The sequence below is a fragment of the Molossus molossus genome, unplaced genomic scaffold, assembly GCF_014108415.1.
Source record: "Molossus molossus isolate mMolMol1 unplaced genomic scaffold, mMolMol1.p scaffold_m16_p_15, whole genome shotgun sequence".
Taxonomy (NCBI): domain Eukaryota; kingdom Metazoa; phylum Chordata; class Mammalia; order Chiroptera; family Molossidae; genus Molossus; species Molossus molossus.
Window position 1 is genome coordinate 32,674,029 of NW_023425350.1, and position 27,188 is coordinate 32,701,216.

A 27,188-nucleotide genomic window follows, 5' to 3' on the forward strand; every position below is an offset into this window, starting at 1 on the left:
ACCCACAACCTGGGTATATCAGGGATGACACTCTAACTAAACTACCAGGCTAGGGCAAGATGAATTCTTTTTACTTCTTTTGTGTGTGTGTCTGTGTTAAAATATGTATCTTTATCAGGTTAAAAAGGTATCTTTATCCTGACATTTTAAGAAGTACTGCACTAAAACGGATTTATCTTATATTTTTTAGCTTATTGGTTCTATTATGAAGTATTGGTGATATTTAAAATAGTTGATCTCTGCGATTGATTTCTTTTCCATGTTCTCAGTAGTTTGTAAGTTTGGAGCAGGAAAGGACCTTAGATACTATCTGTGTCATAGATTACCAGTCATGTCATTTTCAAGGATCCTCAATAATCCCGTTTTATTAGCTACTGGTTCACTTTTTAAAAAAAATCCTCACCCAAGGAAATTTTTTTCATTGATTTTTAGAGAAAGTGGAAGGGTAAAAGGGAGGGAGAAGGAGAAAGATGTATGTGAGAGCCACACTTGGATTAGTTGCCTCCTGAACTTGCCCCCCCCGGGGATTGAACCTTTAACCAGTTCTGTGCCCTTGACCAGGAATCGAACCCCAAACCCTTTGTTGCACAGGCCAGTGCTCCAACCATTGAGCCACACTGGCCAGGGCTAGAACAATCTGCATTTTACACACAAGTATATTGATATAGAGAGACTTTTCAAGGTCAGTTTTAAACTAGTAATCCTGCTCTCTTGTGTGGAATAGCTGCTTAGTGCAGCAGTGGTTTGGCAGAATGTAGAAATTTAAACCTTGCATTGACAGGATGACCATTTTGGGTTTCTTGATTGTGTATAATATCAACTTCTAAATTTCAAACCGAAAATCACTTCATACAGTGATTTTCAAATATGCCCAAGTGTTCTGAAAATAACTGGGAAAGCAGTGTGGATTCTTCATTGAAAATTGGTGATAATTATTGGAATGTATGGTTATAAGCAATTTTTTTAAGTAAAATATCATTTTGTTAAATTCATCCAGGTTGTGTAATTCTTGTTTGCTAATAAAAATTTAAAGTATATTTATCAGTTTCTTAAACTTTTTCTTTATCATTGCTTAGGCTTCTCCTGGTAATCTTTCTCAGTTTGAAGATATTCTCTTTGGTAACAATGATATGTCAGCTTCCATTGGTGTTGTGGGTGTTAAAATGTCTACAGTTGATGGCCAAAGACAGGTCGGAGTTGGGTATGTTGACTCCATACAGAGGAAGCTAGGATTGTGTGAATTCCCTGATAATGATCAGTTCTCCAATCTGGAGGCTCTTCTGATTCAAATTGGACCAAAGGAATGTGTTTTACCAGGAGGAGAGACTGCTGGAGATATGGGAAAACTGAGGCAGGTAAGGGAATTATTAGTCTAGTGATAGACAAACCAAACTTAGGAAAGGCTCTAATTAACATGATACTATTTTATTTAAGGGAAAAAAGTGATTTAAAAGTCAAATTTTTTAAAACTTTAATTATAGTAATGTTTTATTTTGAGGCATATTTTGATTTTTATCCTTGATGAAAACTTTGTCTTTAATGGGACTTTATTTTTTTCACTTTTTTTTCTCATTGATTTTAGAAAGAAAGGAAGGGAGAGGGAGAGAGAGAGATAGAAACATCAGTGAGAGAGAACATCGATTGGCCGACTCTTGGATGCCCTCCACTGGGGATGGAGCCCACAACTTGGGCATATGCCCTGACCGGAAATTGAACTGGTGACCTCTTGGTGCATGGGTCGACGTTCAACCACTGAACCACACCAGCCGGGCTAGAATAAGTTGTTTCTTATTTAGGACTTGTTCTACTTCATATCATTTCTCTTCCCTCCTTTCCTTCCTCCCTCCTTCCCTCCCTTAAGAGTAACAGAATTTGAGCCATAAAGCATTCAAATCAGTTCAGTTGATAAAAAAGAACGTTTTCACAGTTCAGGGATAAAGGGCCACTTAAAAAAAAAACCAATTTAGCCCTGGCCAGTTTGGCTCAGCGGTTAGAGCGTCGGCCTGCAGTCCGGAGAGACCCGGGTTTGGTTCCCGCTAAGGGCACGTACTTCAGTTGCAGTTTGTCCCCGGCCCTGGTTGGTCGTGTGGGTGGCAGCCACTCGATGTGTCCCTTCACATCGATGTTTCTCTCTCTCTCTACCTTCCTCTCTCTCCCTCCCACTCTATCTGTACAAAAAATGGAAAAATATCCTCGAGTGAGGATAAAAAAAACACAAAACAAAACAATTTAGCCTTGGCCAGTTTGGCTCAGCAGTTGGAGCATCGGCCTGTGGACCAGAGAGTCCTGGGTTCGGTTCCTGGTAGGGGCATGTACCAAAAAACCAATTTATTCCTGTATCTAGCATGGATTTATCAAATAAATAAAATACAATTCTTTAGGATTTATTTTTGCTTTATTTTATTTTTTTTCTATCACCATTTATCTCCCCTATACCCTCCTCCACCTCTACCCACCTCCCCTTCCCCTAGTATCACCACACTGTCAAGATTTTTTGAAAAGTTTGGGTGGAACTTTGCCTGATACTTTATTTATTTATTTTTTTATCCTCACCTGAGGACACTTTTGCATTTATCTTCAGATAGAGCGGGAGGAAGAGAGAGAGAGAGAAACATTGACTGTTTGCCACCCACACAACCCCAACTGAGGCTGGGGACAAACTGCAACCAGGTACGTGCCCTTAGTGGGAACCAAACCCAGGTCTCTCTGGTCTGCAGGCCAATGCTCTAACCACTGAGCAAAACTGGCCAGGGCTGCCTGATACTTAAAAAAAAATTTTTATTGGCCCTGGCCGGTTTAGCTCAGCGACTAGAGTGTCAGCCTGTGGACCAATGAGTTGCAGGTTCAATTTCGATCAAGGGCACGTACCTCAGTTGCGGTCCATCCCTGGCCCTGGTTGGGTTGTGTGGGAGGCAACTAGTCCATGTGTCTCTTGTGTCCATGTTTCTCTCTCTCTCCTCTCTCCCTCCCACTCTCTCTGAACAAAAGTAGAAATATATCCTCAGGTGAGGATTAAAAAATAAAAACAAAAATTTTTGATTGTGCCATTTGTATAAGTGTATGGTTTGTTAGGTAAGTCTAAAGGGATATGTTGTATTCCCCAAGGATTCTTTTGTTTTTATGGGCCTCAAATACTGTAAGAACTGCTTGAGAGATGGCAAATCTGTGATGGCATTTTTAGTGAAGATAAGTATCTAAACAAGTTTTGAGGAGAATTATTCTGTTAAGATTTTTTTTACCTTTGGGACTATATTTTTGAAAGTTTTATGTGAACATAATTTTAAATATCCATGAAAATTTAGTTTATAGATTTTTTTTTTTTTTTCCCTCACCCGAGGACATTTTTTTGTTGTTGTTCAGGTAGAGTGGGAGGGAGAGAGAGGAAGAGAGAGAGAGAGAGAGAGAGAAACATCGATGTGAAAGGGACACATCGAGTGGCTGCCACCCGCACAACCGACCAGGGCCGGGGACAAACTGCAACCAAGGTACATGCCCTTAGCGGGAACCGAACCCGGGTCTCTCAGGACCGCAGGCTGATGCTCTAACCGCTGAGCCAAACCGGCCAGGGCTAGTTTATAGATTTTTAAAACACATCTTAATACACGTTTTACCAATGTCTTGAATGTTGTATGAAAATTTAAGGTAGGTTAATAATTTTTTAGCTATTGTCACTTTGTATTTGTCATTGTTATAGTTTTCTTTTTCTTACTGCTTTTCTTATAGTAATTTAAGATATTTCTTGTAAAATAGGTTATTCACAGAGGAGGTATTCTTATCACAGAAAGAAAAAGAGCTGACTTTTCCACAAAAGATATTTATCAGGACCTTAACCGGTTGTTGAAAGGCAAAAAAGGAGAACAGGTGAATAGTGCTGTCTTGCCAGAAATGGAGAATCAGGTATGTGGATTACAAATGTGAATTTGTCCTAAACTGTAATAATTGACTTTTTAAGAAGGCCCCTTCTGTCACATATGTCTCAAATCTAAACTGTGGATCACTGATATTAAGCTTACTTTATCTATGATAAAGCCTATGGAAAACTCAAGCAAATGTCTAGAAAAATTTAACGTAACCTTAAATATAATTCCATCATATTTACAAAATATATATCCCTGGTAAAAGGAAGAGTTTTATTGGTTTTGTGTGAAAGCCTGATTAGGTCACTTAAGTATGTGAGGAAGCATATTGACTAGAGAGAGGGAAAAGACCTATCAAAGCTTTTTAATGTATAAACTGTGGAATCATTAATAAATTACTTCACCTTTCTGAGAGGCACTTTCATTATATGTTAAATAAGATTAAAAATACCTGTCTAAGGATTGTTAGGAAGGTTGGGAAGTAATAAGGGTGAAAATGTAGACGGCATATAATGACTGCATAGTAAAAGTTACATTTAAACAAATTGGCTCAAAAAATGTAACTTTGTGGGATTTTCAGTGGTTAAAGTTTATCTTATATTCAACTCTTCGAGGTGGGTATGGCTTGGGAGAGGTATTTTTATGGTAAAATATTGGAAGCTATTGACAAGATATTTGTGGATCACTGGAGCAAAATGGAAAATTCTATTGTATATTTAATAAGACAGAACAAACTTTGTAATTTTCAAAGTAGTTTTCAACTCGAATGAACTGAGACTATTATGACTCATGATTTTATAGGGATTGCTTACCACATAATAGTTTCTTCCTTATAAAGTAAATTTATCTTTTTTACATTTTTTTTGGTGACATAATCAAAAGCCAATATGGATTTTGATTCCAGTATTAGAGAAACTTATCTCTCTGTTGAAAATATGAAGAAGCTTTTAAGGCTATTAGAAACTGTTTTTATCTGTGTCTCCTGGTGACAGGAGATTCTTATGACAGCCTTATACTTTTGTTAGTTATCTATCTGCCATTTCCAAACTCTAAGTTATCAATTAGGAAAAATATGTACATTTATAAGGAATCTAGTATCAAGTATATTTTAATGAGTAGAATTTGTCATTGGGCTGTCAGTTTACTGTCCTGAACTTATATTATGTTTAGTATAGGCATACCTTGGAGATATTAAAGGTTAAGTTCAGAATACCACATTAAAGTGAATATCTCAATAAAGTGAATTTTTTTATTTTCCAGTACATATAAAAGTTATATTTATACTATATTGTAGTCTATTAAGTGCAATAGCATTCTAAAAAATGGTGTACATACCTTAATTAAAAAATACTTTATTGCTAAAATGCTAGCTATCATCTGAATCGGCAGGGAGTTGTAATCTTTTTGCTGGTGGAGGGTCTTGCTTTTATGTTAATGGGTGCTAACTATGCCTGTGTCAATTTCTTTTTTTTTAAATCCTCACCGGAGGATATTTTTCCATTTATCTTCAGGTAGAGTAAGAGAATGGGAGAGGGAGAGAGAGAGAAACATCGACGTGAGAGGGACACATCAACTAGTTGCCTCCCACATGACCGTAACCAGTCCTGGGGACAAACCGCAACCAAGGTGTACGTGCCCTTGACCAGAATTGAACCCGCCAGTCATTGGTCTGTGGGCCTATGCTCTAACCACTGAGCTAAACCAGCCAGGGCTGTGTCAGTTTCTTAAATTAAGAACACAATGGCCCTGCCGGTGTGACATACTCAGTAGTTGAGCGTCGACCCATGCACCAAGAGGTTGCCAGTTCGATTCCTGGTCAGGGCACATGCCCAGGTGTGGGCCAAATCCCTAGTGGAGGGCCTATAGGAGGCAGCCAGTCAATGTTCTTTCTCATCGATGTTTCAATCTCTCTCTCCCTCTCCCTTCCTCTCTCCTTAAAATCAATGAAGGAAAAAAAAGAACACAATGACGTTTGTCATGTTGATTGACTTTTTCTTTCACTAATGATGTCTCTGTACCACGCGATACTGTTTGATAGCACTTTACCCACAGCAGAACTTCTTTCAAAATTGAAGTCAATCCTCTTCAACTCTGCCCCTTTATTAACTAAATTTATGTAATATTCTAAATCCTTTGTTGTCATTTCAACAGTCTTCACAGTATCTTCACCAGGAGTAGATTCCATCTCAAAAAAACATTTTCTTTGCTCGTGCATAAGAAGCAACTCCTCATTTGTTAAAAGTTTTATCATGAAATTGCAGCAATTCAGTCACATCTTCAGACTTCACTTCTCATTCTAGTTCTCTTGCTGTTTCCATCACATCTGCAGTTACTTCCTCCACTGAAGTCTTGAACTTTTCCAAGCATCCTTGAAGGTTGGAATCAGCTTCTTCCAAACTCTTGTTGAGGTTTATTTTCACCTCTTCCCATGAATTAAGATTGTTCTTAATGACACCTAGAAGGGTGAACCCTTTCCAGAAGGCTTTCAGTTTATTTTCCCAGATCTATCAGAGGAATCACTATTAATAGCAGCTATAACCTTTGAAATTTATTTATTTATTTATTTAGTTTGTTTATTTGTTTTTATCCTCACCCGAGGACATTTTCGATGTTTTGTTCAGATAGAGTGAGAGGGAGAGAGAGAGAGAGAGAGAGAAACATTGACGTGAAAGCGACACTTCTAATGGTTGCCACCCACACGACCCAACCAGGGCTGGGGACAAACTGCAACCAAGGTACGTGCCCTTAGCGGGAACCGAACCCGGGTCTCTCTGGACCGGAGGCTGACGCTCTAACCGCTGAGCCAAACCGGCCAGGGCGAAATTTATTTATTTATTTTTAATAATTTTTCTTTATTGATTTTAGCGAGAGAGGAAGGGGGAGAGAGAGAGAGCGATAGAAACATCGAAGAAAGAGAACATCGATTGGCCACCTCCTACACTGGGGATTTGGCCCACAACCTGGGCATGTGCCCTGTCTGGGAATCAAACTGACATCCTCTTGATGCATGGGTTGATGCCTAACCACTGAGCCACATTGTCCGGGCTTGAAACTTATTTCTTTTTTTTTTTTTTTTTCTTTTTTTTTTTTTATCCTCACCCGAGGATATTTTTCCATTTTTTTTTGTACAGATAGAATGGGAGGGAGAGAGAGGAAGGGAGAGAGAGAGAGAAGCATCGACGTGAAAGGGACACATCGAGTGGTTGCCACCCGCAGGACCGACCAGGGCCGGGGACAAACTGCAACCGAGGTACGTGCCCTTAGCGGGAACCGAACCCGGGTCTCTCCGGACCGCAGGCCGACGCTCTAATCGCTGAGCCAAACTGGCCAGGGCTTGAAACTTATTTCTTAAATAATAAGACTTGAGAGTAGAAAATACTCTTTGGTCCATGGGCTGCAGAATGGGTGTTCTGTTAGCAGACATAAAAACATTAACCTAGTCAGTATACCTCCATCAGAGCTTCTGTGTGACCAGGTACATTGTCAGTGAGTAGCAATATTTTGAAAGGAATCTTTTTTTTCTGAGCAGTAAGTTCCATTGTGAACTTAAAATATTCAGTACAGATGTGCTGTCATCTAGGCTTTGTTCCATTTTTAGAGCACAATCAGAGTAGATTCAGTGTAATTCTTCAGGACCTGAAGATTTTCAGAATAATAAATGAGCACTGGCTTCAACTTAGTCACCAGCTGCATTAGCCCCTAACAAGAGAGTCATTTTGTCCTTTGAAGCTTTGAAGCCAGATATTGACTTCTCTCTAGCTATGAAACCCTTAGATGGGATCTTCTTCCAATATAAGGCTATTTCATCTACATTGAAATCTTTTGTTTGGTGTAGTCACTTCGTTAATTATCTTAGTTAGATCTGGGAAACTTAACTGTAGCTTCTAGATTATCACTTGGCTGCTTCACCTTGCACTTTTATGTTATAGAGAGAGCTTCCTTCTTTAATTAAATCTCATGAATCAACTTCTGTTGGCTTCAGACTTTTCTTTTACAGCTTCTTTGCCTCTCTTAGCCCTCATAGAAGTCAAGAGAGTTAGGGTCTTGCTCTGGATTAGGCTTTGGCTTAAGAGAATGTTGTGATTGGTTTAATCTTCTATCCAGACTGCTAAAACTTTCTCCATATCTGTAAAAAGTCTTTGCTTTTTTTATCATTCACTGGATTAGTATTTTTAATTTTCTTCAAGAACTTTTCCTTTGCATTCACAACTTGGCTTGCCTGTTTGGCACAAGAGGACTTGCTTTCGGCCTATCTTGGCTTTTGACATGCCTTCATCATTTAGCTGAATCATTTCTAGCTTTTGATTTAAAGTGAGAGACGTGGGGCTCTTCCTTTCACTTGAACACCTAGAGGCCATTGTAGGGTTATTAATCACCTTAATTTCAGTGTCTCCGGAAAGAGGGAGGCCTGAGGAGAGAGACCAGAGGAACAGCTGGTTGGTGGAACAGTCAGAACACACACAATAATTTATTTAAATATCTTACTTAAATATACACGTAGGAAAGTGTATGAATTTCAGTCATTACCCCTATACAGGGTAACCCTGATTCTTACTTCTGACAGTGTAGATTAGTTTGACTTATTTCAGTAGTTTATGTAAATAGAATCATAGTATATATAATCTTTGCCTCTGGTTTCATTTATTCATTATTATGTTTGTGAGATTTATCCATATTGCATGTAGTTGTGGATTTTTTTTTGCCTATATTGTGTGTAGTATTCCTTAGGGTGACCATTAAACATGCCGAACTTTATCCATTTTGCTCTTAAAGGACATTTGAGTATTTTCTATTATGAACAGTGCTGGTATTGCAGTATATTTCCATTTTCTAAAAATGATTTTCTAACATTAAGAGATTTATTTAAACTTTGATTTTGTTGGTTTGGATTGAGAAGAAACACCAAGGAAATGATGTATTTGGAATTCATTTATTTTTTTCCATTTGTCTTTAAAATAATCTCTAGAATTCTAATGATGGCAATCTTTTATTTTGAATTCTTAATCCTAGGTTGCAGTTTCATCATTGTCTGCAGTTATCAAGTTTTTAGAACTCTTATCAGATGATTCAAACTTTGGACAATTTGAACTGACTACTTTTGACTTTCGCCAGTACATGAAATTGGATATTGCAGCAGTCAGAGCCCTTAACCTTTTCCAGGTAAAAAAAATATGTAATAATACATGGATTAAAAACATTGAATGGTTTGCCCTGGCTGGAGTGGCCCAGTTGATTGGGTGTCATCCCATGCATCGAAGGGTCATTGGTTTGATTCCTGCTGAGGGCACATGCCTGGGTTGTGGGCTTGATCCCCAGTAGGTGGTGTACAGGAGGCAGCTGATCGATGTTTCTTTTTCTCTCGCTGTGTTTCTCTCTCCCTCTCCCTTCTTCTCTCTCAAAAAATTCAATAAAAAATATATTAAGAAAAAAACACATTGAATTATAAAACTCATTGATACAGATAACAGTATGGTAATTATCAGGGAAGGGGGGTGGGGGAAGGTAGAAGAGGGTAAAGGGAGATAAATGGTGATGGAAGAAGATTTGGGATGGTGAATACACAATACAATATACAGATGATTATTAAAAAAGAAAATTGTCTTGAAAACATTGAATGGTTAAAATTGTTTCCTCTGATATATCCTGAAGTATCTTTTTAAGGGGCTTACTTTTTTCCCCCCCTTTTATTGATTTTAGAGAGGAAGGGAGAGGAAGAGAAATAGAAACATTGATGAGAGAGAACATTGATTGGTCACCTCCTGCATGCCCCCCACTGGGGATTGGGCCCACAACCTGGGCGAGTACCCTGACCAAGAACTGAACTGGTGACCTCTTGGTGCATGGGTTTATGCTTAATCACTGAGCTACACTGGCATGCGAAAACTTTCTTTATTACAGCAGTTTTTAATATATACATGTTAATAAGTTTTGTGTCTAAAACTGCAATAATTATAAAGTGGTTTTGGTTTAGGGGAATACACAGCAGAAAATATAGACTCACAGTTTGAAAATTTAATTTAGAACTTTTGTGCTGATTTCTCATTTAATATTTGAAGAATATTAAATGTTCTTGTTCTTAAAATTATTTTTCATGGCACAGTAAAATTTTCACTAATGAGAATGCCATTCTTTTTTATTTTTTGTTTACTAGGGTTCTGTTGAAGATACCACTGGCTCTCAGTCTCTGGCTGCATTGCTGAATAAATGCAAAACCCCTCAAGGACAAAGACTGGTTAACCAGTGGATTAAGCAGCCTCTCATGGATAAGAACAGAATAGAAGAGAGGTATATTACTAGTGTATAATTTTTGAGCTTTGAGTAATATGCAGTTACTCCATTTGATTATGCCACTTACTCTTTTTTTTTTAATCCTCGCCTGAGGATACTTGTCCATTTATTTTCAGAGAGAGTAGGAGAGAGGGAGAGAGAGAGAAACACTGATGTGAGAGGGACACATCTATTGGTTGCCTCCCACATGATCCTGACTAGGGCCAGGGACTGAACCGCATCCAAGGTAAGTGCCCTTGACCAGAATTGAACCTGTGACTCATTGGTCCCTGGGCCAAGGCTCTAACTGCTGAGCCAAACTGACCAGGGCATGACACTTACTCTTATATGCAATTTTGCACCTGTATTTTAGCATCTAACTGAATGGAGAGCTAAGTAGTAATAGAGTGGCAATGATTTAGATTGATTAAATAATTTATTTTCTTAATTATGTTTTTTTTTCCACTATAAAGTAAAATTTTATTGGAGAGATGTTAAGGATAATGTTTCAGAGCATAAACTTGGGAGCCAGAGTACCTTCGTACAGATTTTGACTTTGCCACTTACTAGGTGTTATCTTGGGCACATTGCTCAACCTCTGTGTCACAGTTTCTTCACTTTCAAAATAACAGTAATAACATACCAAATTCATAGGGTTGTTATGAGGATTAAGTGATTTAATATATATAAAGTACTTTGAACAAGATCTGGCATATAGGAAGCACTTGATTATTCTAGAAAGGACTAAGATAGTCTAAGCATATATTTCAGATGATTTATATATATATTTTTTATTGATTTTTTTTTTTTTTTTTTAGATAGAGAGATAGGGAGAGGGGGAGAGAGAAACACTAATGAGAGAGAAACATAGATGGGCTGTCGTCTGTACACCCCCTACTGGGGATGGAGCCATCGCATCTGGACCTCTCAGTCCATGGGACTATGCTCAGTCCACTGAGCCACACCGACCGGGCTGAGTTTTAAAACTTTTAAAATGAAATATAATATACATAACAGCACAATCTTTTTTTTTTATCCTCACCTGAGGACACTTTTTGATATTTTGTTCAGATAGAGTGGGAGGGGGAGAGAGAGAGAGGGAAACATCAACGTGAAAGGGACCCATCGAGTGGTTGCCTCCCACATGACCCAACCAGGGCCGCGGACAAACTGCAACCGAGGTACGTGTCCTTAGCGGGAATTGAAACTGGGTTTCTCCAGACTGCAGGCCAACGCTCTAACCACTGAGCCAAGCTGACCTGGGCACAGCACAAATCTTAAGTGTGCTTGATGGGTTTTCACAAAGTAAACACATTGGTGTAAACATAAGTCACGAAACAATAACTAGCATCCCAGAAACTCCCCTTGATTCTCTTGCTAGTTACTACCCCTTCTCACTCCCAGAGTAATCACTGTCCTTCTGACATCACAGAGAGAGAGAAAGATCTATTCGTTTACTTCCTGCATGCACCCTGACTGGGGATCAAACCTGGGTATGTGCCCTGATGGAATAAAACCTGCCACCTTTTGGTGTACCAGGTGACTCTCCAAGCAACTGAGCCACACTGGCATTTTTTTGTTTTAAATTTTTAAAATTTATTTTTAATTTTATTTTTCTTATCCTCACCCGAGGACATTTTTGCATTTATCTTCAGATAGAGCGGGAGGAAGGGAAGGGGAAAGAGAGAGAGAGAGAGACAGACAGACAGACAGACAGACATTGATGTGAGAGAGACACATCAAGCGGCTGCCAGCCACATGACCCTAACCAGGGCCGGGGACAAACTGCAACCGAGGTACATGCCCTTAGCGGGAACTGAACCCGGGACTCTCTGATCCCTGAGCTGACTCTCTAACCGCTGAGTCAAACCGGCCAGGGCTAAATTTTTTTTCTTTATTGATTTTAGAGAGAGAGTAAGGGAGAGGGAAAGAAAGATAGAAACATCGATGAGAGAGAACATCGATTTGGCTGCCTCCTGCATGCCCCCCACTGGGGATTGGGCCTACAACCTGGGCATGTGCCCTGACCAGGCACCTCCTGGTGCATGGGTCGATGCTCAATCCACTGAGCACACTGACCAGGCAACACACGGGCATTTCTTTCTTTTTTTTTTTGTTCTTGTGATTTTTTTAAAAAAAATCTTTATTGTTGAATGTAGAATGTATTACAGATGTTCCACATTTTTCCCCCCATTGGCTCCCTCCTCCCCACTCCCGCCTCCCTTCCGCCTTTTCCCACACTGTTGTCTGTGTCCATTGGTTATGCATATAAGTTCTTTGGTTTATTTCTTCCCACCCCCCCAGCCTCCTTCCCTTTGAGGTTTGTCAGTTTAGCAACCAATTCGTACTTCTTAATCCCTTAACCTTTTTCACCCATTCTCCCAAACCCCCTCCCATCTGGCAACCAACAAAATGTTCTCTGTATCTATGAGAATGTTTCTGTTCTATCTGTTCATTTTGTTTGTAGATTCCATTGTTGATAGATATGTATTCATTGCCATTTTGTTTGTTCATATATTTTATCTTTTTCTTCAAAAAGACCCTTCATCATTTCATATAATAACGGTTTGATGGTGATGAACTCCTTTAACTTTTTCTTGTCTGGGAAAGTCTTTATATGGCCATCGATTCTAAATGACAGCTTTGCAGGATAGAGTAATCTTGGTTGTAGGTTCTTGCTTTCCATCACTCTGAATATTTCTTGCCACTCCCTTCTGTCCTGCAAAGTTTCTTTTGTGAAATCAGCTGACAGCCTTATGGGAACTCACAGGGGCATTTCTTACTGTACTCTGTGAATTGCCACTGCTGCCCTGGGAGCAGTCACTCTTACCAGTTTCATGGGTACTCTTCCAAGGAAATTCTGTGGCTAAACAAGCAAAATTTAAGTAAGTCTCAAGCTCTGGGACATTGAGTATATTTTTAATTTAGGACTTGTGAGAACAGAGCAAGTGTCAGTAGGCCCTTTAAGGCTTAACAACTAGAGCATGCATATATTTAGACTGTTTAGAAACCTGAGATGTGGCTTACATATTATTACCAGAGTAACAAATTATTTAGAAGGCAAGATACCCAATTAAAAGTCTTTAAAGGGTAAATAAAGCTTATTTTTATAGGACATAGCAGTAATGTCTAAAATCTTAGTGGTCTTACTAGACCTATTTATTAGAAATTAAATTTGTGAGGATTTTTGCACCTGTAGGATAAGAGGAAATATTTTCTCCATTTTCTCTTGGTGAGATTTTTTTTTTTAAGCCAGTAGGAAGGTTTGTGGTTTTCAAGGCCAACTGCTGAAATTTCAGAGTAGGGAGAAAAAGTTGTACTTATGCAGGCTTTTGTTTAAATAATTTTCATGTTTTTATCACCCTTTCTCAACTCCACCTGCTGTGATACTTAATGCTGCTTTCCTGGGGTTCTCAAGACAAACCTGTGATCTTCTCTAAGCATTTAGAATTGATCTTTAAGGTTAGACATCAAATCATGTTTTTCTGTTTCTTACTGTTATTGTTTGGGAGTGATTTTCCAGAAGAGAAGATAGTGGAAATATCTTTATTCTCTTGGAACGGTAAGTGAGGAGTTAATTTTAAAGTATGTGGCTGTGGTGTGGCTCAGTGGTTGAGTGTCAACCCATGCACCAAGAGGTCGCCAGTTTGATTCCTGGTCAGGGCACATGCCCATTTGTGGGCCAAATCTCAGGGGCAGCCAGTGGATCTTCTCTCTCATTAATGTTCTATCTCTCTCTCTCCCTTTCCCTTCCTCCCTCTCTAAAAATCAATAAAGGAAAAAAAGTGTGTGGCTGTGGTGTGAATTCCAAAAAGGAAAGCAAAGATTTCTCTCTTTTAATTTTTATTAAAGCAGAGATAGGGACAAGTGTGACCAGATCTTTGAATTTGGTACATACATCTTGTCAAGGACTGTAGTCCAGTTCTACACAGTTTCAAGAATACTGATGAAAATGGGATTACTTCTAAATGATTGTGATGCGATTAAGGGGGAGGAGGATGATAAGACTGGTATATTCACTTTGTGCCTGGTACTTTGCTAAGCATCTCTTGCTCATCACCTGTAATGTGGAGACTAGATTTTAAAGCCAGGTTGGTCTGGCTCCAGAGCCCATGCCCTTAATTGTTGTACTATCAGTTGTATTTAATTTGACCTAAATTGGATTTTATTATCAGAAGTGAAACTACTATTTTGGTTTTTATTTAAGTTATATCCATGGAAATCACTTTATTGTACTGCAAATACTTTTTAACGGCTTAAATATTTTTATCTCTAGTGAGAAGGATACTTCTTACTTTTTTTTTTTTAATCCTTACCCGAGGACATTTTTTTCCATTTTTTGTTCAGTTAGAGTGGGAGGGAGAGAGAGGAAGAGAGAGAGAAGAGAGAGAGAGACATCGACATGAAAGGGATACATCGAGTGGCTGTCACCTGCATGACCAACAAGGGCTGGGACAAACTGCTAAGGTACGCATCCTTAGCGGGAACCGAACCCAGGTCCCTCTGGACCACAGACCGACGCTCCAACCGCTGAGCCAAACCAGCCAGGGCGGTACTTCTTACTTTTTGTACTTTATTTATTTTTTAGATCAGGATTTCTTTTTATTCCTCGTTGGTTTAAAATGGCTAATCAGGCCCAGCCGGTGTGGCTCAGTGGTTGAGCATTGACCCATGTACCAAGAGGTTGCCAGTTCGATTCCTGATCAGGGTGCATGCCCAGGTTGTGGGCCCAATCCCCAGTGGGAGGCATGTAGGAGACGGCCAGTCTATGTTCTTTCTCATTGATGGTTCTATCTCTCCCTCTCTCTCTAAAATCAATAAAGAAAAACATACATATCCATTGAAGTCCACAGAGACAAATAGTAGATCAGTGGTTACCAGCATCTGAGGAAACAGTGCAAGGAGAGTGACTGCTAATTGGTATGGATTTTCTTTTGGTGGTAATGAAAATATTTTGGAACTAGACAGAGTTGATGGTTACACAACATGGTGGATGTACTAAATGCCAGGAAATAATACTTTAAATGTTAAACTTTTGCCTGGCTGGTGTGGTTCCGTGGTTACGCATCAACCCATGCACCAAGAGGTCACCGGTTTGATTCCCGGTCATGGCACATGCCCAGGTTGTAGGCCAAATCCCCAGTGGGGAGCATGCAGGAGGCGTCCAATCAATGTTCTCTCTCCCTCTCCCTTCCTCTCTCAAATCAATAAGGAAGAAATATTTTTAATGGCTAATCAGAATAAAAAATATAAGGGCCTCTATCTACAGGTAGGGGTCTCCCCTATTTAGAGGTTAGAACCCAGATATCCCCTCTACCCAGCACCATATTGAGGTGGGTTGAGGAGTAACCCCCAAGGGACAATTGTAAGGGCCTACCTAGGCCTACCACTCCTCTCTATCCCCTGTTTTTGGCATGTGATAAAAATACTGTTTTTTGGATTCTTCTCTCCTGGCCTTGGATTTAAAAATGTTAACTGTGTGAAATGGAAAGTCTTTGAGGGGCTAATTGAAGAAGCCCAACCCACCCTAATCCTTCCTCCCCAGGCAGAGAGGATTATCCACTTGTTTCTGGAGCTTGGCCCAGCCCCTTTCTTGATCTTCCCACCACTATAAAAATCATGGGGCTGTGACCCCTTTCCTGGGGAAACTAAGTGCCGGTGAGCCTAGAAAACTAACTCCTCTCCCTCCTCTGACCAAGACCTCAGACCTGCCCCTCCCTAGTTTCTTTCCTGATCACTTAGCACCAACAACAAGGGGTGCTGTTTTCTTAATTGGTAATGCACAAAAGAGGGAACCCTGGGGAAAAGGAAGACTTCTATCCACATCTTCCCTCTTTTCCTGCTGGTCCAAGGAATGGGAAGAGTAAGATCCTCCTTCTTAAATATATTCCTCCCTCATTTTCTCTTCCTGGGATAGATAATTTCTTTGATATTTATAATATATAGCTATGTGTACTTTATATCCAACAGTCAAATTAGAAATTATAATGAGAACTGTGTCCATATTACTATTTTTTCACTTACTTTCTGATAGGTCCCAAGATTTTTCATGTTTGCATGTATGCTAAGACTGTTGATTTTAATGTTACAAAGTTTTTTGGGGCGAGGGGAGGGATCTTTCCATAGATTCATCTGAACCCTTGATATTTTTTCAGTTAGAATTCTCTAAAGAACGTTGACTATGTGTTAGCATGTAAAATAATTCACTCATGAAATTGCTGATAAAATAACTTGCATATGTTGAATTTGGTATTCTTAATTGCCTTCTAGTTTAAAATTGAAGTTTGTTTTTTTTTATCCTCACTGGAGGACATTTTTTCATTTTTTTGTTCAGATAGAGTGGGAGGGAAAGAGAGGGAGAGAGGGAGAGAAACATCGATGTGAAAGGGACACATTGAGTGGCTGCTACCCGCACAACCCAACCAGGGCCCGGGACAAACTGCAACCTAGGTACATGCCCTTAGCGGGATCTGAACCTGGGTCTCTCCGGACCGCAGGCCAACGCTCCAACCGCTGAGCCAAACCGGCCAGGGCGAAGATTTTGTTTTTTAATTCAAGCAAAAATTTTCTGTCTGTACTGTTTGGATTGGGTAAATTCCAAAATCACTGAACAATTTTTTATGTTATGATTGACTTTGGCAAAGCTTGAATAGCTTTCAAGTTTTAAAAATTACATGGTAATAGAATATGGTAAGATTGTTATTTTACTAAGTATGTTTCAGAGCAAATGATGGCTGTTTTATTTATTTAAAAACAATTTTTTTTTAATCCTCAGCCGAGGATATTTTTTACATTTATCTTCAGACAGAGTGAGAGGGAGAGAGAGAGAGAGAAACATTAACTGGTTGCCACCTGCATGACCCCAACCAGGGCCGGGGATGAACTGCAACCGAGGTGTTTGCCCTTAGCCAGAATCGAACCCGGACTCCCTGGTCTGCAAGCCGACACTCTAACCCCTGAGCCAAACCGGCCAGGGCAATGATGGCTGTTTTAATATGTGGCTAGTTAAAAACATTGTGAACAAACTCTATTTGGCATATATCTCTGATTTTTTTTTTTTTTTTGGTACGTGCCCCTAGCGGGAACTGAACCCTGGACTGTTTGGTTCGCAGGCCGACGCTCCAACTTCTGAGCCGTACTGGCCAGGGCTATTCCTGAATTTCTTAAAAAAAAACACAAAACATTCAAAAGAACTTGGAGCCCTGGCTGCAGTGGCTCATTTGGATGGAGCATCGTCCCTGTGCACCAAAGGTATTGGGTTCGAGTCTCAGTCAGGGTACGTACCTACTTCTCCGGTTCGATCCCTGGTCAGGGAAGCAACTGATCAATGTTTCTCTCTCCCTCTTAAAAAAAAAAAAAGAACAAGAGCTTTGAGAAAATTCTTACCTATTGTTATGGAATGGTAAGCCATAGTCAGTCCTTCCCAACACTGGGACAAATTTTGAGCATGTGAGATGGAAGAGAACCATGCGAGGAGCTATCAGTTGTTCATTCTGTTAATAGTTTTCTGTTTTTTAAGTTCAATATTGAATAACTATAAAGGATTGCTTTTTTTGTTGTTAATCCTCTCCCGAGGATATTTTTTTTCACTGATTTTTAGTTAGAGAGGGAGGGAAAAGCATCGATTTGAAAAATATATGAAATGGTTGCCTTCCACATGTGCCCTTGACCGGGAATTGAACCTGTGACCCTTCGGTCTGCAGGCCGACGCTCTGATCGCTGAGCCAAACTGGCCAGGGCTATGAAGGGTTGCATATAAGTATGCAGAAGGTATAAAGAAAAGAACATTACTGTTACCTTTGTTATTTCTGATCCTATTACCTTGTTTTCCCTTTGGAGCACTATTTTGGATTTTGCTTTTCTTTATAGTTTTGTCACATATGTTTAGTGATTTTGCATGTTTAAAAACTTTCTCCTGTGGAATTTTATTATATGTCTTTCATGACTATTTCAGTATTATACTCTAGTGATTCACCGATGTTATGGCTTGTTAGATGTACTTTATTGATTTTCATTGCTGAATATACTCCATTTTATTTATTTTCCGTTATTGATTTTAGAGAGAGAGGAAGTGAAAGGGAGAGAGAGGTAGAAACATCGATGAGAGAGAACATCGATTGGCCGCCTCCCGCATGCCCCCCACTGGGGATTGGGCCCACAATCTGGGCATGTGTTCTGGCCGGGAATCAAACCGGCGACCTCTTGATGCATGGGTCAATGCTCAACCACTGAGCCACACCGACCGGACTCCATTTTATTAATATACCATAATTTCTAATACCATTTTACTGTTGATAGGCATCTGGGTTGTTTCCATTATTTATTACTAACAGTATAATTACTTTGTTTTTGTTTAGTTTTTAAATATGTTTTTATTGATTTTTTAGAGAGAGAGGAAGGGGGAGAGAGATAGAAACATTGATGTGAGAGAGAAACATCGACCATCTGCCTTCTGCATGCCCCCCACTGGGGATCGAGCCAGAAACCCGGGAGGGAGGGAAAAGCATCGATTTGAAAAATATATGAAATGGTTGCCTTCCACATGTGCCCTGACCGGGAATCGAACTGGGACCTCTCAGTCCATGGGACTGATGCTCAATCCACTGAGCCACACTGGCTGGGCTGTGATTGCTTTATTTATTGCTGGTTTATAGAAATTTAATTTTGATTTAGTTTGATAATATTTTAAGGAATGTTCACATCTGTGTTGAGTGTGTTTGGCCTGTAATTTTCCTATTTTGCAGTGATATTTTGGGATTTTGCTATCAAGGTTATTTTTCATAAAAGGAGTTAGAGTGCTTCCCCCTCTTTTGTCTCTTCTATAATCTGGAATAGTTTGTGTAACATTGGAATTACTTGCATATTTGATATTTGGTGGAGTTTGCCTATAAAACCATTTTAGATTTTCGAGGGAAGATTTTAAGCTGTTGCCTGTCTTTTCCCAAGTATTTTCCCCCAAATCCTACCTCTATAAATCCCAACTGTTCAGAATATTGGCAAATGAAATACCTCAAAATGAAGTTTCCCAGCTCTCATGGGAATTCCTTGCTTTCTTATTTATAATACATTGTACCGAATTTTATATTTCACTGTTACTCAGCACTAACTGATGGAATATGTCCTTGTTCTCCACTAGATTGAATATTCCTTGATTCCTTGAAAGCATTTCTTTTATCTTGTCATAATGTTTTTTGTTTTATTTTAAATCTTAGGCCTAGCAGAATATTTGCTACATAATTTATCAAATAAGTGGTTTTGCTTGCATTAAATTATGTAAAGAATAAATGAAGAAACTCAAAACTTAAAATTGCTGTTCTTTAGGTATCAAATTTGTTCTTAGCCATGTATACTATCATGAAGTTTCAGTCATCTGTTCTTACAATGAGAAATCAGAAATGCTAGTTATAAAGTAAGGACAGAAAGTTGATTTTCAAAATACCAAAAATTTCATGATTTAATCTGTTGGAATTTTAGAGATTAACTGACCCTAAAATATTATCTTGTATTCTAGTCAGTTTGAAAATCAATGTAGTAAATTGTGTACAGCTGAATAATTTTATTGAGTAGGGTTGGCGGGTATACTTCTGTTATGCCAACAGTTACTTTGGTACTTCTAAAATTGTGATGTAAAAATGGCATTGTCATGGAAGCAGTTAGCAGAGCAATCATTTTAAAAAAAGTCTGTTAGTCAGAACATAAACTGACACTGTAATTAATTTTGAAATGGCATAGTGAATAGACTTGTGAAACTAGCAATTTATTAGGCTTTTTTTTTATCCTCACCCGAGGACATTTTTCTATTTTTTGTTCAGATAGAGTGGGAGGGAGAGAGAGGAAGAGAGAGAGAGAAAGAAACATCGGCGTGAAAGGGACACATCTAGTGGCTGCCACCCCCACAACCAACCAGGGCCGGGACAAACTGCAACCGAGGTACGTGCCCTTAGTGGGAACCGAACCCAGGTCTCTCAGGACCGCAGGCCGATGCTATAACCACTGAGCCAAACCAGCCAGGGCTATTAAGCTTTTAATGATACCCAAACCAAAGATTGAGGGGGCTGTGTATGTTGCCTTTTACTGTGTGTTTTAGAAGCTTTTTCTTTTCCTTGATGTTTTACTACTAAATTTTTTTTCCTAAAAATGTTTCTTATTGATTTTTAGAGAGAGAAGAAGGGAGAGGGAGAGAGAAATATTGATGTGAGAGTGAAACATCCATCAGCTGCCTCCTGCATACCCGCTATCGGGGATCAAGCCTGGAACCCGGGCATGTGCTCTGACTGGGAATCGAACCAGCGACCTCTTGGTGTATGGGTCAGTGCTCAACCACTGAGCCACACTAGCCGGGCTCTTCCCTCTTTATCCAGATAACTCAGGAATATCTTATGATTGTTAGGACTCAGACTTTCTCAAATTGTTGTGTGCATAAGAATCTCTTGTGCATAAAAGTCATTGACATTTCATAGCTGTGCCCCACCCCAGATTCTGTAATATTATCCATCTCCAAGTGATTTTGATGCTGGTGATCTTGGACCAAACTTGAAAAAGCCCAAATAGAGCCAGAGGCATCGCTTGGAAGGCCCACATTTGCTTTATTGGATTTTGTAACTTGGCTGTGGCTGCATTTGTTGTTCTTTTTTTTAAATTTAAGTACATGGAAATTTTTCTGCAGCAGTAAGTGCCTGAATTATTCTCAATGTTTGTTTATAGCCCCAGTGACTGGTTCATAATACAAGCTTGGTAGCAGATTATTTTCCCACTAATTCGGCATTTGCCACAATAAATATATTTGCTGTCAACTCTCTAGATATTTTCTTGGCTTTCTAGAGAGTTTTTTAGTTACTTTTCTCTTTATTTTCATCTTGTAAAACATAAATTTTTATTTGAGTACCTTTAAACCAGTGCTACCTGGCACAATTTTTCCCTATAGGAGACATTTGGCAGTTCCTAGAGACATTTTTGGTTGTCACACTGGAGACAGTATGGTGTGTAGAAGCCAGGGATGCTGTTAAACACCACAAAATAGCCCCTTACAACGAAGAATGTTAGTATTGCTGAGGTTGAGAAATCCTGCTTTAAAATATATACAATCATGTGATTATGCTGGGGGCAGCATATTTTTCCCCATGTGATATATTGGATGAACATTTTGATGTTGCAGGAATTATAAATGCGGATGGAGAGACCAGTAAATAGTTAAGACTTGATTTAAAAAGCTAATTTGTTTCTTTACCCTGTCTTGTGTAACACCCTGTGGGTTAATTTACTGCTCATATAGTTTACAAAGATAAGTAAAAGGTTGCTTATCTGATAGCCTTCTGATCTTAGGTCATTTGCTATACCCATGGCCACTTTCCCTACTTTATTTATTTAAGATTTTTAAAATTGGTTTTCCAAAAGAGAGGAAGGGAGAAAGAGAAACATTGATGCAAGAGCAAAACATCAGTTGGCTTTCTCCTGTGTGCCCCTCCAGGCCACCCAGGAATCAAACCCCCCCTCAGTGCACAGTACCACACCCAACCAACCAAGCCTCACTGGCCAAGGGCCATTTTCCTTACCTTTGATTGTTAAAATTTCTTTCAGCTGTTAACGTCAGTAACATCTACAACATTGTTTTTCCAACTGCAAGTTGTGACCCAGTAGTGGGTTGTGAAATAGTGTAGTGGATGAAAAATCAAATATGATAGGAAAATAACACTGCATCACATATAGTTAGCATTGTTTTATGACAACTATTTTAATTATGTAGGGAAGGAAAATTTATTTTTTCTAATTTCCTAGGTTATGTGGTTGGGGCCCTGTAGATTGGACTGACAAAAGACAGGTTAACAAGAGCAAAACAGAAGTTTACATTTATACCTGGGAACACTCAGAGATGAATAATATTGGGGTTGGTTAGAATTTGGCCTTATATAACAGTTTCGCAAAGGACCAAAACTATTTAGAGACGTGACAAGACTGAGTTTCTAGGGCTCAAATTGTGGGAAGGCCAAATATTTGGGAAACTAGTAAAGTTTGTTACATAGGTTCCTTTGGTGCCATATCCAGGCTGATAAGGGTCTAAAGTTATCTAGGAGATTAACTTTTGTCCTTCCTGGTAAAGAATTAAGGAGGTGGAAGGAACTTAGATAAATTTCTGTCCTGTTTTTATGCAAATAGGGAAAAGACAGAGCTTTTCTTTTTTCTGCTTCTTAGTTGTTTTCAACTCACAGTAGTTCTTATAGTGGCATATTTTGAGGCCCCCACAGTATCTATGCATGCATGTGCTGGGTCATGATGTAACAACAGTCCTTGCTGTGGATTACAGTAGAAAACAAAATGGAAAATTACTGATTCCAATAAATTGCAAAAGCAATATGAACTGCATGTTTCATAGTTCTTGAAACAAGCTAAGATTTTATTTATTGACTTTGGGAAGCAACAATCTTATTTCAGGTTTCGATTAGAAAATTTTTGCTTTGTACTGTCAGGTAATTTTTGAATGTGTTTTGAAAATTTGTAAGACCTCTGATAGAATAAACACTGAATTTGACAACTTTTTTGCATTATAATTCTCTTTCATTAAAGATTATTGTTTACAGCCCTGGCCGGTTTGGCTCAGTGGTAGAGTGTCAGTCCGCAGACCAGTGAGTTGCGGGTTCGATTCTGGCCAAGGGCATGTACCTCGGTTGTGGTTCATCCCCAGCCCGGTTGGGCTCATACGGGAGGCAACCAGTTGATATGTGCCTCTCACATTGATGCTTCTCTCTCTCCCGCACACTCTATCTGGAGATAAAGAGAAAAATATCCTCAGGTGAGGATTTAAAAAAAAAAGATTATTGTTTACATGTGCATTATGTGTCAGAAACAACAATGCCCTAATCATGAAACTTCTATTTAAGAAATGTCAGTCTGATGAAAGTTAAACAAAATTGGTATATTTTACTGTCTTAGACTATTCAATTAAACATTAATTTGGTTAACAACTAATTAGAAACTGCTTTCATTACAATGTTAACAGAGTTTTCTATCTTCTATAAAAAGCTAACATTTCAGAATACATTCAAACGCCTTACCTGGAATTTTTGAGTTCATTTAATTGAGACTTATGTACCTAAGTTGACAGATTTTAATTCTATACTAAAATATTTAAGATTAATTCTAGTGTAATTTATTTCAGATTAAATTTAGTGGAAGCTTTTGTAGAAGATGCAGAATTGAGACAGAGTTTACAAGAAGATTTGCTTCGTCGATTTCCAGATCTTAACCGACTTGCTAAGAAATTTCAGAGACAAGCAGCAAACTTACAAGATTGTTACCGACTCTATCAGGGTATAAATCAACTCCCTAATGTTATACAGGCTCTGGAAAAATATGAAGGTAACACAATAATTTTGTTTTTGTTTTCCTTCACTATCGATATACTTAGCAAATGTGCTGTCCTTATAGAACAAATGTGGTTCTGGTGACTAAGTTTTTCTAATAAGTGGTTTATAAGTCATGAGACAACTTAGGATTTTTGCTTTTTAGAAATGAATGTTAGGGTTACTGGGTTTATTAATAGGCCTATTAAACCCACAATGGCAGTTGAACAGGGCTCAATTGCTACAAAAGACTCATAGGACCCAAAATGAGAGTGCTTACAAAATTATAGTTTGCTCTAGGAAAAGGATATAATCTAACAGTAGCACTAAAGTAAACATGTATGCATTATAGCTAAAGGCCATCATAGCAAGGTGTCCAGAGAGGTCATGTGCAGGTTCCCATTGTCCTTCCTTGAAAGGTCTATGGTGAGATACACTTTCTTTCTCAAATCAGTTACTACCAATGTGTGAAGAGCATCTCAACCAGGGAGCCTAAAATGGAGTCTTGGCTGGGCTTTTTATTTTTTCATTTTTTGTGGTACGTGCCCCTCGTGGGAATCGAACCCAGAACTCTCTGGTCCGCAGGCCAGTGCTCAACCACTGAGCCAAACAGGCCAGGGCAGCTGGGCTTTTTAATATTTATTTTATTGGCCCGACCGGTGTGGCTCACTGGTTGAGCATTGACCCATGCACCAAGAGGTTGCCGGTTCGATTCCTGGTCAGGGCACATGCCCACATTGTGGGCCCAATCCCCAGTATGAGGCATGCAGGAGGTGGCCAGTCAATGTTCTGTCTTATCATGTTTCTATCTCTCCTTCTCTCTCTTCCTTCCACTCCCACTAAATCAATAAAGAAAAAAATATTATTTTATTGGCCTCATGGGCATAATCCTGTCCTGTATCTAGTTTCTCCAGCAGAGCCTCCTGGGGTTCTCTGTTTCTCTCTCTCTGTCTCGCTCTCTCACCTTTTCTCCTTCTCTCCCTCTTCTTTCATCTCTCTAAAATCAATAAAAACATCCTTAGATAAGGATTTAAAAAAAAAAAAAGGAATCATTGTCCTCAATAAAATGCTTGAAATGTGAATAAAAATTTATGTTGATGGCCCAGCCAGTGTGGCTCAGTGGATTGAGCATTGTTCCATGGACTGAGAGGTCCCGGGGCGGTCAGGGCACATGTCCGGGTTTTGGACTTGATCCCCAATAGGGGGCCTGCAGGAGGCAGCTGATCAATATTTCTCTCTTAGGTGGATATTTCTACCTCTCCCTCTCTTAAAAAAAATCAATAAAAAAATAAAGGAGCTACTGATATTTCTGGAAGAGGTTAGGAACTATTGCTTAGCAGTGAAATACAGAGTGCTGGAGGTCACTTGCAGAATTCTTATAAGGAAATACATGGTAATTGTTGGATTTCTGTTAAGTGTGAAGCACTATGTTAAATGTTGTCTATAGTTACCTCATTTATTCATCTTCTGGTAGCTATTGTTATTATTCCCACTATAATAGAGAAGGAAAGGGGGGGCTCAGTAACATGCTTCAGATTACAAAAGCTGGTAGGTAACTGAGCTGGGATTGGCATCTAGGTTTTGATTCACACTTTTCACAATGTAGACTTTTTTACTTCACTTACTCCCCACATAATTTCCCAGCATGCACTTTGTTTTTGTTGTTGTTGTTGTTAATCTTCACCCAAGGATATTTTCCCATTTATTTATTTATAGAGTGGAAGGGGATGGAGAGAGAGAGAAAAAACATCGATGTGAGACACATTGATTAGTTGCTTCCCACACGACCCTGATTGGGGCCAGGGATGGAACCTGCAACCCATGCCATTGACTGGGAATTAAACCTGAGACCCTTTGCTCCATAGGCTGGCATTCTAACCTCTGAGCTAAACTGGCCAGGGCCCCAGCATCTACTCTTAAAAAGCAAAAAGCAAAGTTCCAGTGTAAATACTTGGCTTGATTTACTCTTTTTTAATTGGAACACTAGTATTATTAATGAAAATTAGGGATATAAAATATGTTAGAGGTATTTTATTTTAATGACTTTTGAATTATTAAATCTACAAAAGAAATGCAGTTTACTTAGTTATAATTAATGTCACATCTCTGCATCTCTAGTATTCCTAATGAGGGAGACAGACGGGAGAGGCAGTGTTTTATTAGGAAGCTTTGAGTACCAGATTATCTCCCTTTCTATAAGACAAGTACTAAACACATTTGACTACCTGGGTAAATAGTAACTTTGGAGACCTGCTGTGGTATTTGTGTTTTTGGATTAAATGATGCTTATTATCTCAGTCAAATTTCTGGGATCTGTAGTTTTGTATTTTTAAAAATACGACTTCATTTATATATATTTTTATATCTTTTAGGAAAACATCAAACATTGTTGTTGGCAGTTTTTGTGACTCCCCTTATTGATCTTCGGTCTGATTTCTCCAAGTTTCAGGAAATGATAGAAACAACTTTAGATATGGATCAGGTATGTAATATACTCTAATTCAAGCAGCAGAATATTTTTGAAAAGCAAAGGCATATCTAAACTTTTCAGATTTCTCTTTTTAGTATTTAATTTTGGCACTTTTGTGAGGCTCATTTGAGATAGTGGATGTAAAATTAAGTAATGGGAAAGATTTTTTTAAAATAACAATTTCAGTGGATAAAAATTAAGATTAAAAGAGGAAATGAATATTGGGTATAATTAGTCTGGGTAAAGGAAACCTCATAAATAAGAGATTTCACCTATGCAAGCTGAGTTTTACTTTAATTCCAAGAGAGAAGGAAAAGTATAATCACTGGAAAAGGGTAGAGGATAGAGGTAAATATGGAACATGAGAGAAGACAACTTTTTTATTTTCCACTTAGGGCATTGCTTTGGGGGAAGAGACGAGAGAGTATTATTATTCAATATTAGTGAAATTGATACCATTGTAATTAGCTAGTTATTAATAATAGGAAAGGTGTAAAGGGAAGGCCAGACATAGGCATGTCATTTGGGCAGCTTCACCAGGAAGCTGCAATTTTTCACTCTCCAAGGAACTCTCCTGGCCAATTTTCTGCAAAACACTGGGGGAAGGAATCCAACGAAGGAAAGATAAGACACATGCCCAGTCAAGTTGGGGTGGCATAAGGAAGGTACTTGCCTATGTACATCGTATTCCACCCCCCCCCCCATTGCTTACCTTTTATTTTTTTATTTATTTTTTTTTTTTTTAATCCTCACCCGAGGATATTTTTCCATTTTTTGTACAGATAGAGTGGGAGGGAGAGAGAGGAAGGGAGAGACAGACAGAAACATCGACGTGAAGGGACACATCGAGTGGCTGCCACCCGCACGACCAACCAGGGCCGGGGACAAACTGCAACCAAAGTACGTGCCCTTAGCGGGAACCGAACCCGGGTCTCTCCAGACCGCAGGCCGACGCTCTAACCGCTGAGCCAAACTGGCCAGGGCACTTACCTTTTATTTTTAATTGAGATGAAGCTACATAAAATTTACCATTTTAAAGTATAATCTTTCCTGGCATTTAGTACATTCACCATGTTGTGTAACCATCAACTCTGTCTAGTTCCAAATATTTTCATTATCACTAAAAGAAAATCCATACCCATTAGCAGTCACTTCCCTTGCCCTGTTTGCTCATATGCTGGCAACACTAATCTTCTATTTGTCTCTGTGGACTTCAATGGATATATATTTTTTTCTTTATTGATTTTAGAGAGAGAG

General features: G+C 39.0%; 1 protein-coding gene across 3 annotated transcripts in view; it reads left to right on the forward strand.

The window, feature by feature from the left end:
* The window catches only part of MSH2 (mutS homolog 2), a 64,441-nt gene that overhangs the window by 13,701 nt on the left and 23,552 nt on the right, over positions 1–27,188 (forward strand). The window contains exons 3-9 of one of the 3 annotated variants that reach the window (XM_036263110.1): positions 1,077–1,355; positions 3,751–3,897; positions 8,868–9,017; positions 10,009–10,142; positions 23,278–23,477; positions 25,834–25,943; positions 26,498–26,596. In XM_036263110.1, coding sequence (XP_036119003.1) covers positions 1,077–1,355; positions 3,751–3,897; positions 8,868–9,017; positions 10,009–10,142; positions 23,278–23,477; positions 25,834–25,943; positions 26,498–26,596 — 1,119 coding nt within the window. The remainder of the gene's footprint in view (positions 1–1,076; positions 1,356–3,750; positions 3,898–8,867; positions 9,018–10,008; positions 10,143–23,277; positions 23,478–25,833; positions 25,944–26,497; positions 26,597–27,188) is intronic. The other 2 variants (XM_036263111.1, XM_036263112.1) reach the window with 2 other exon arrangements.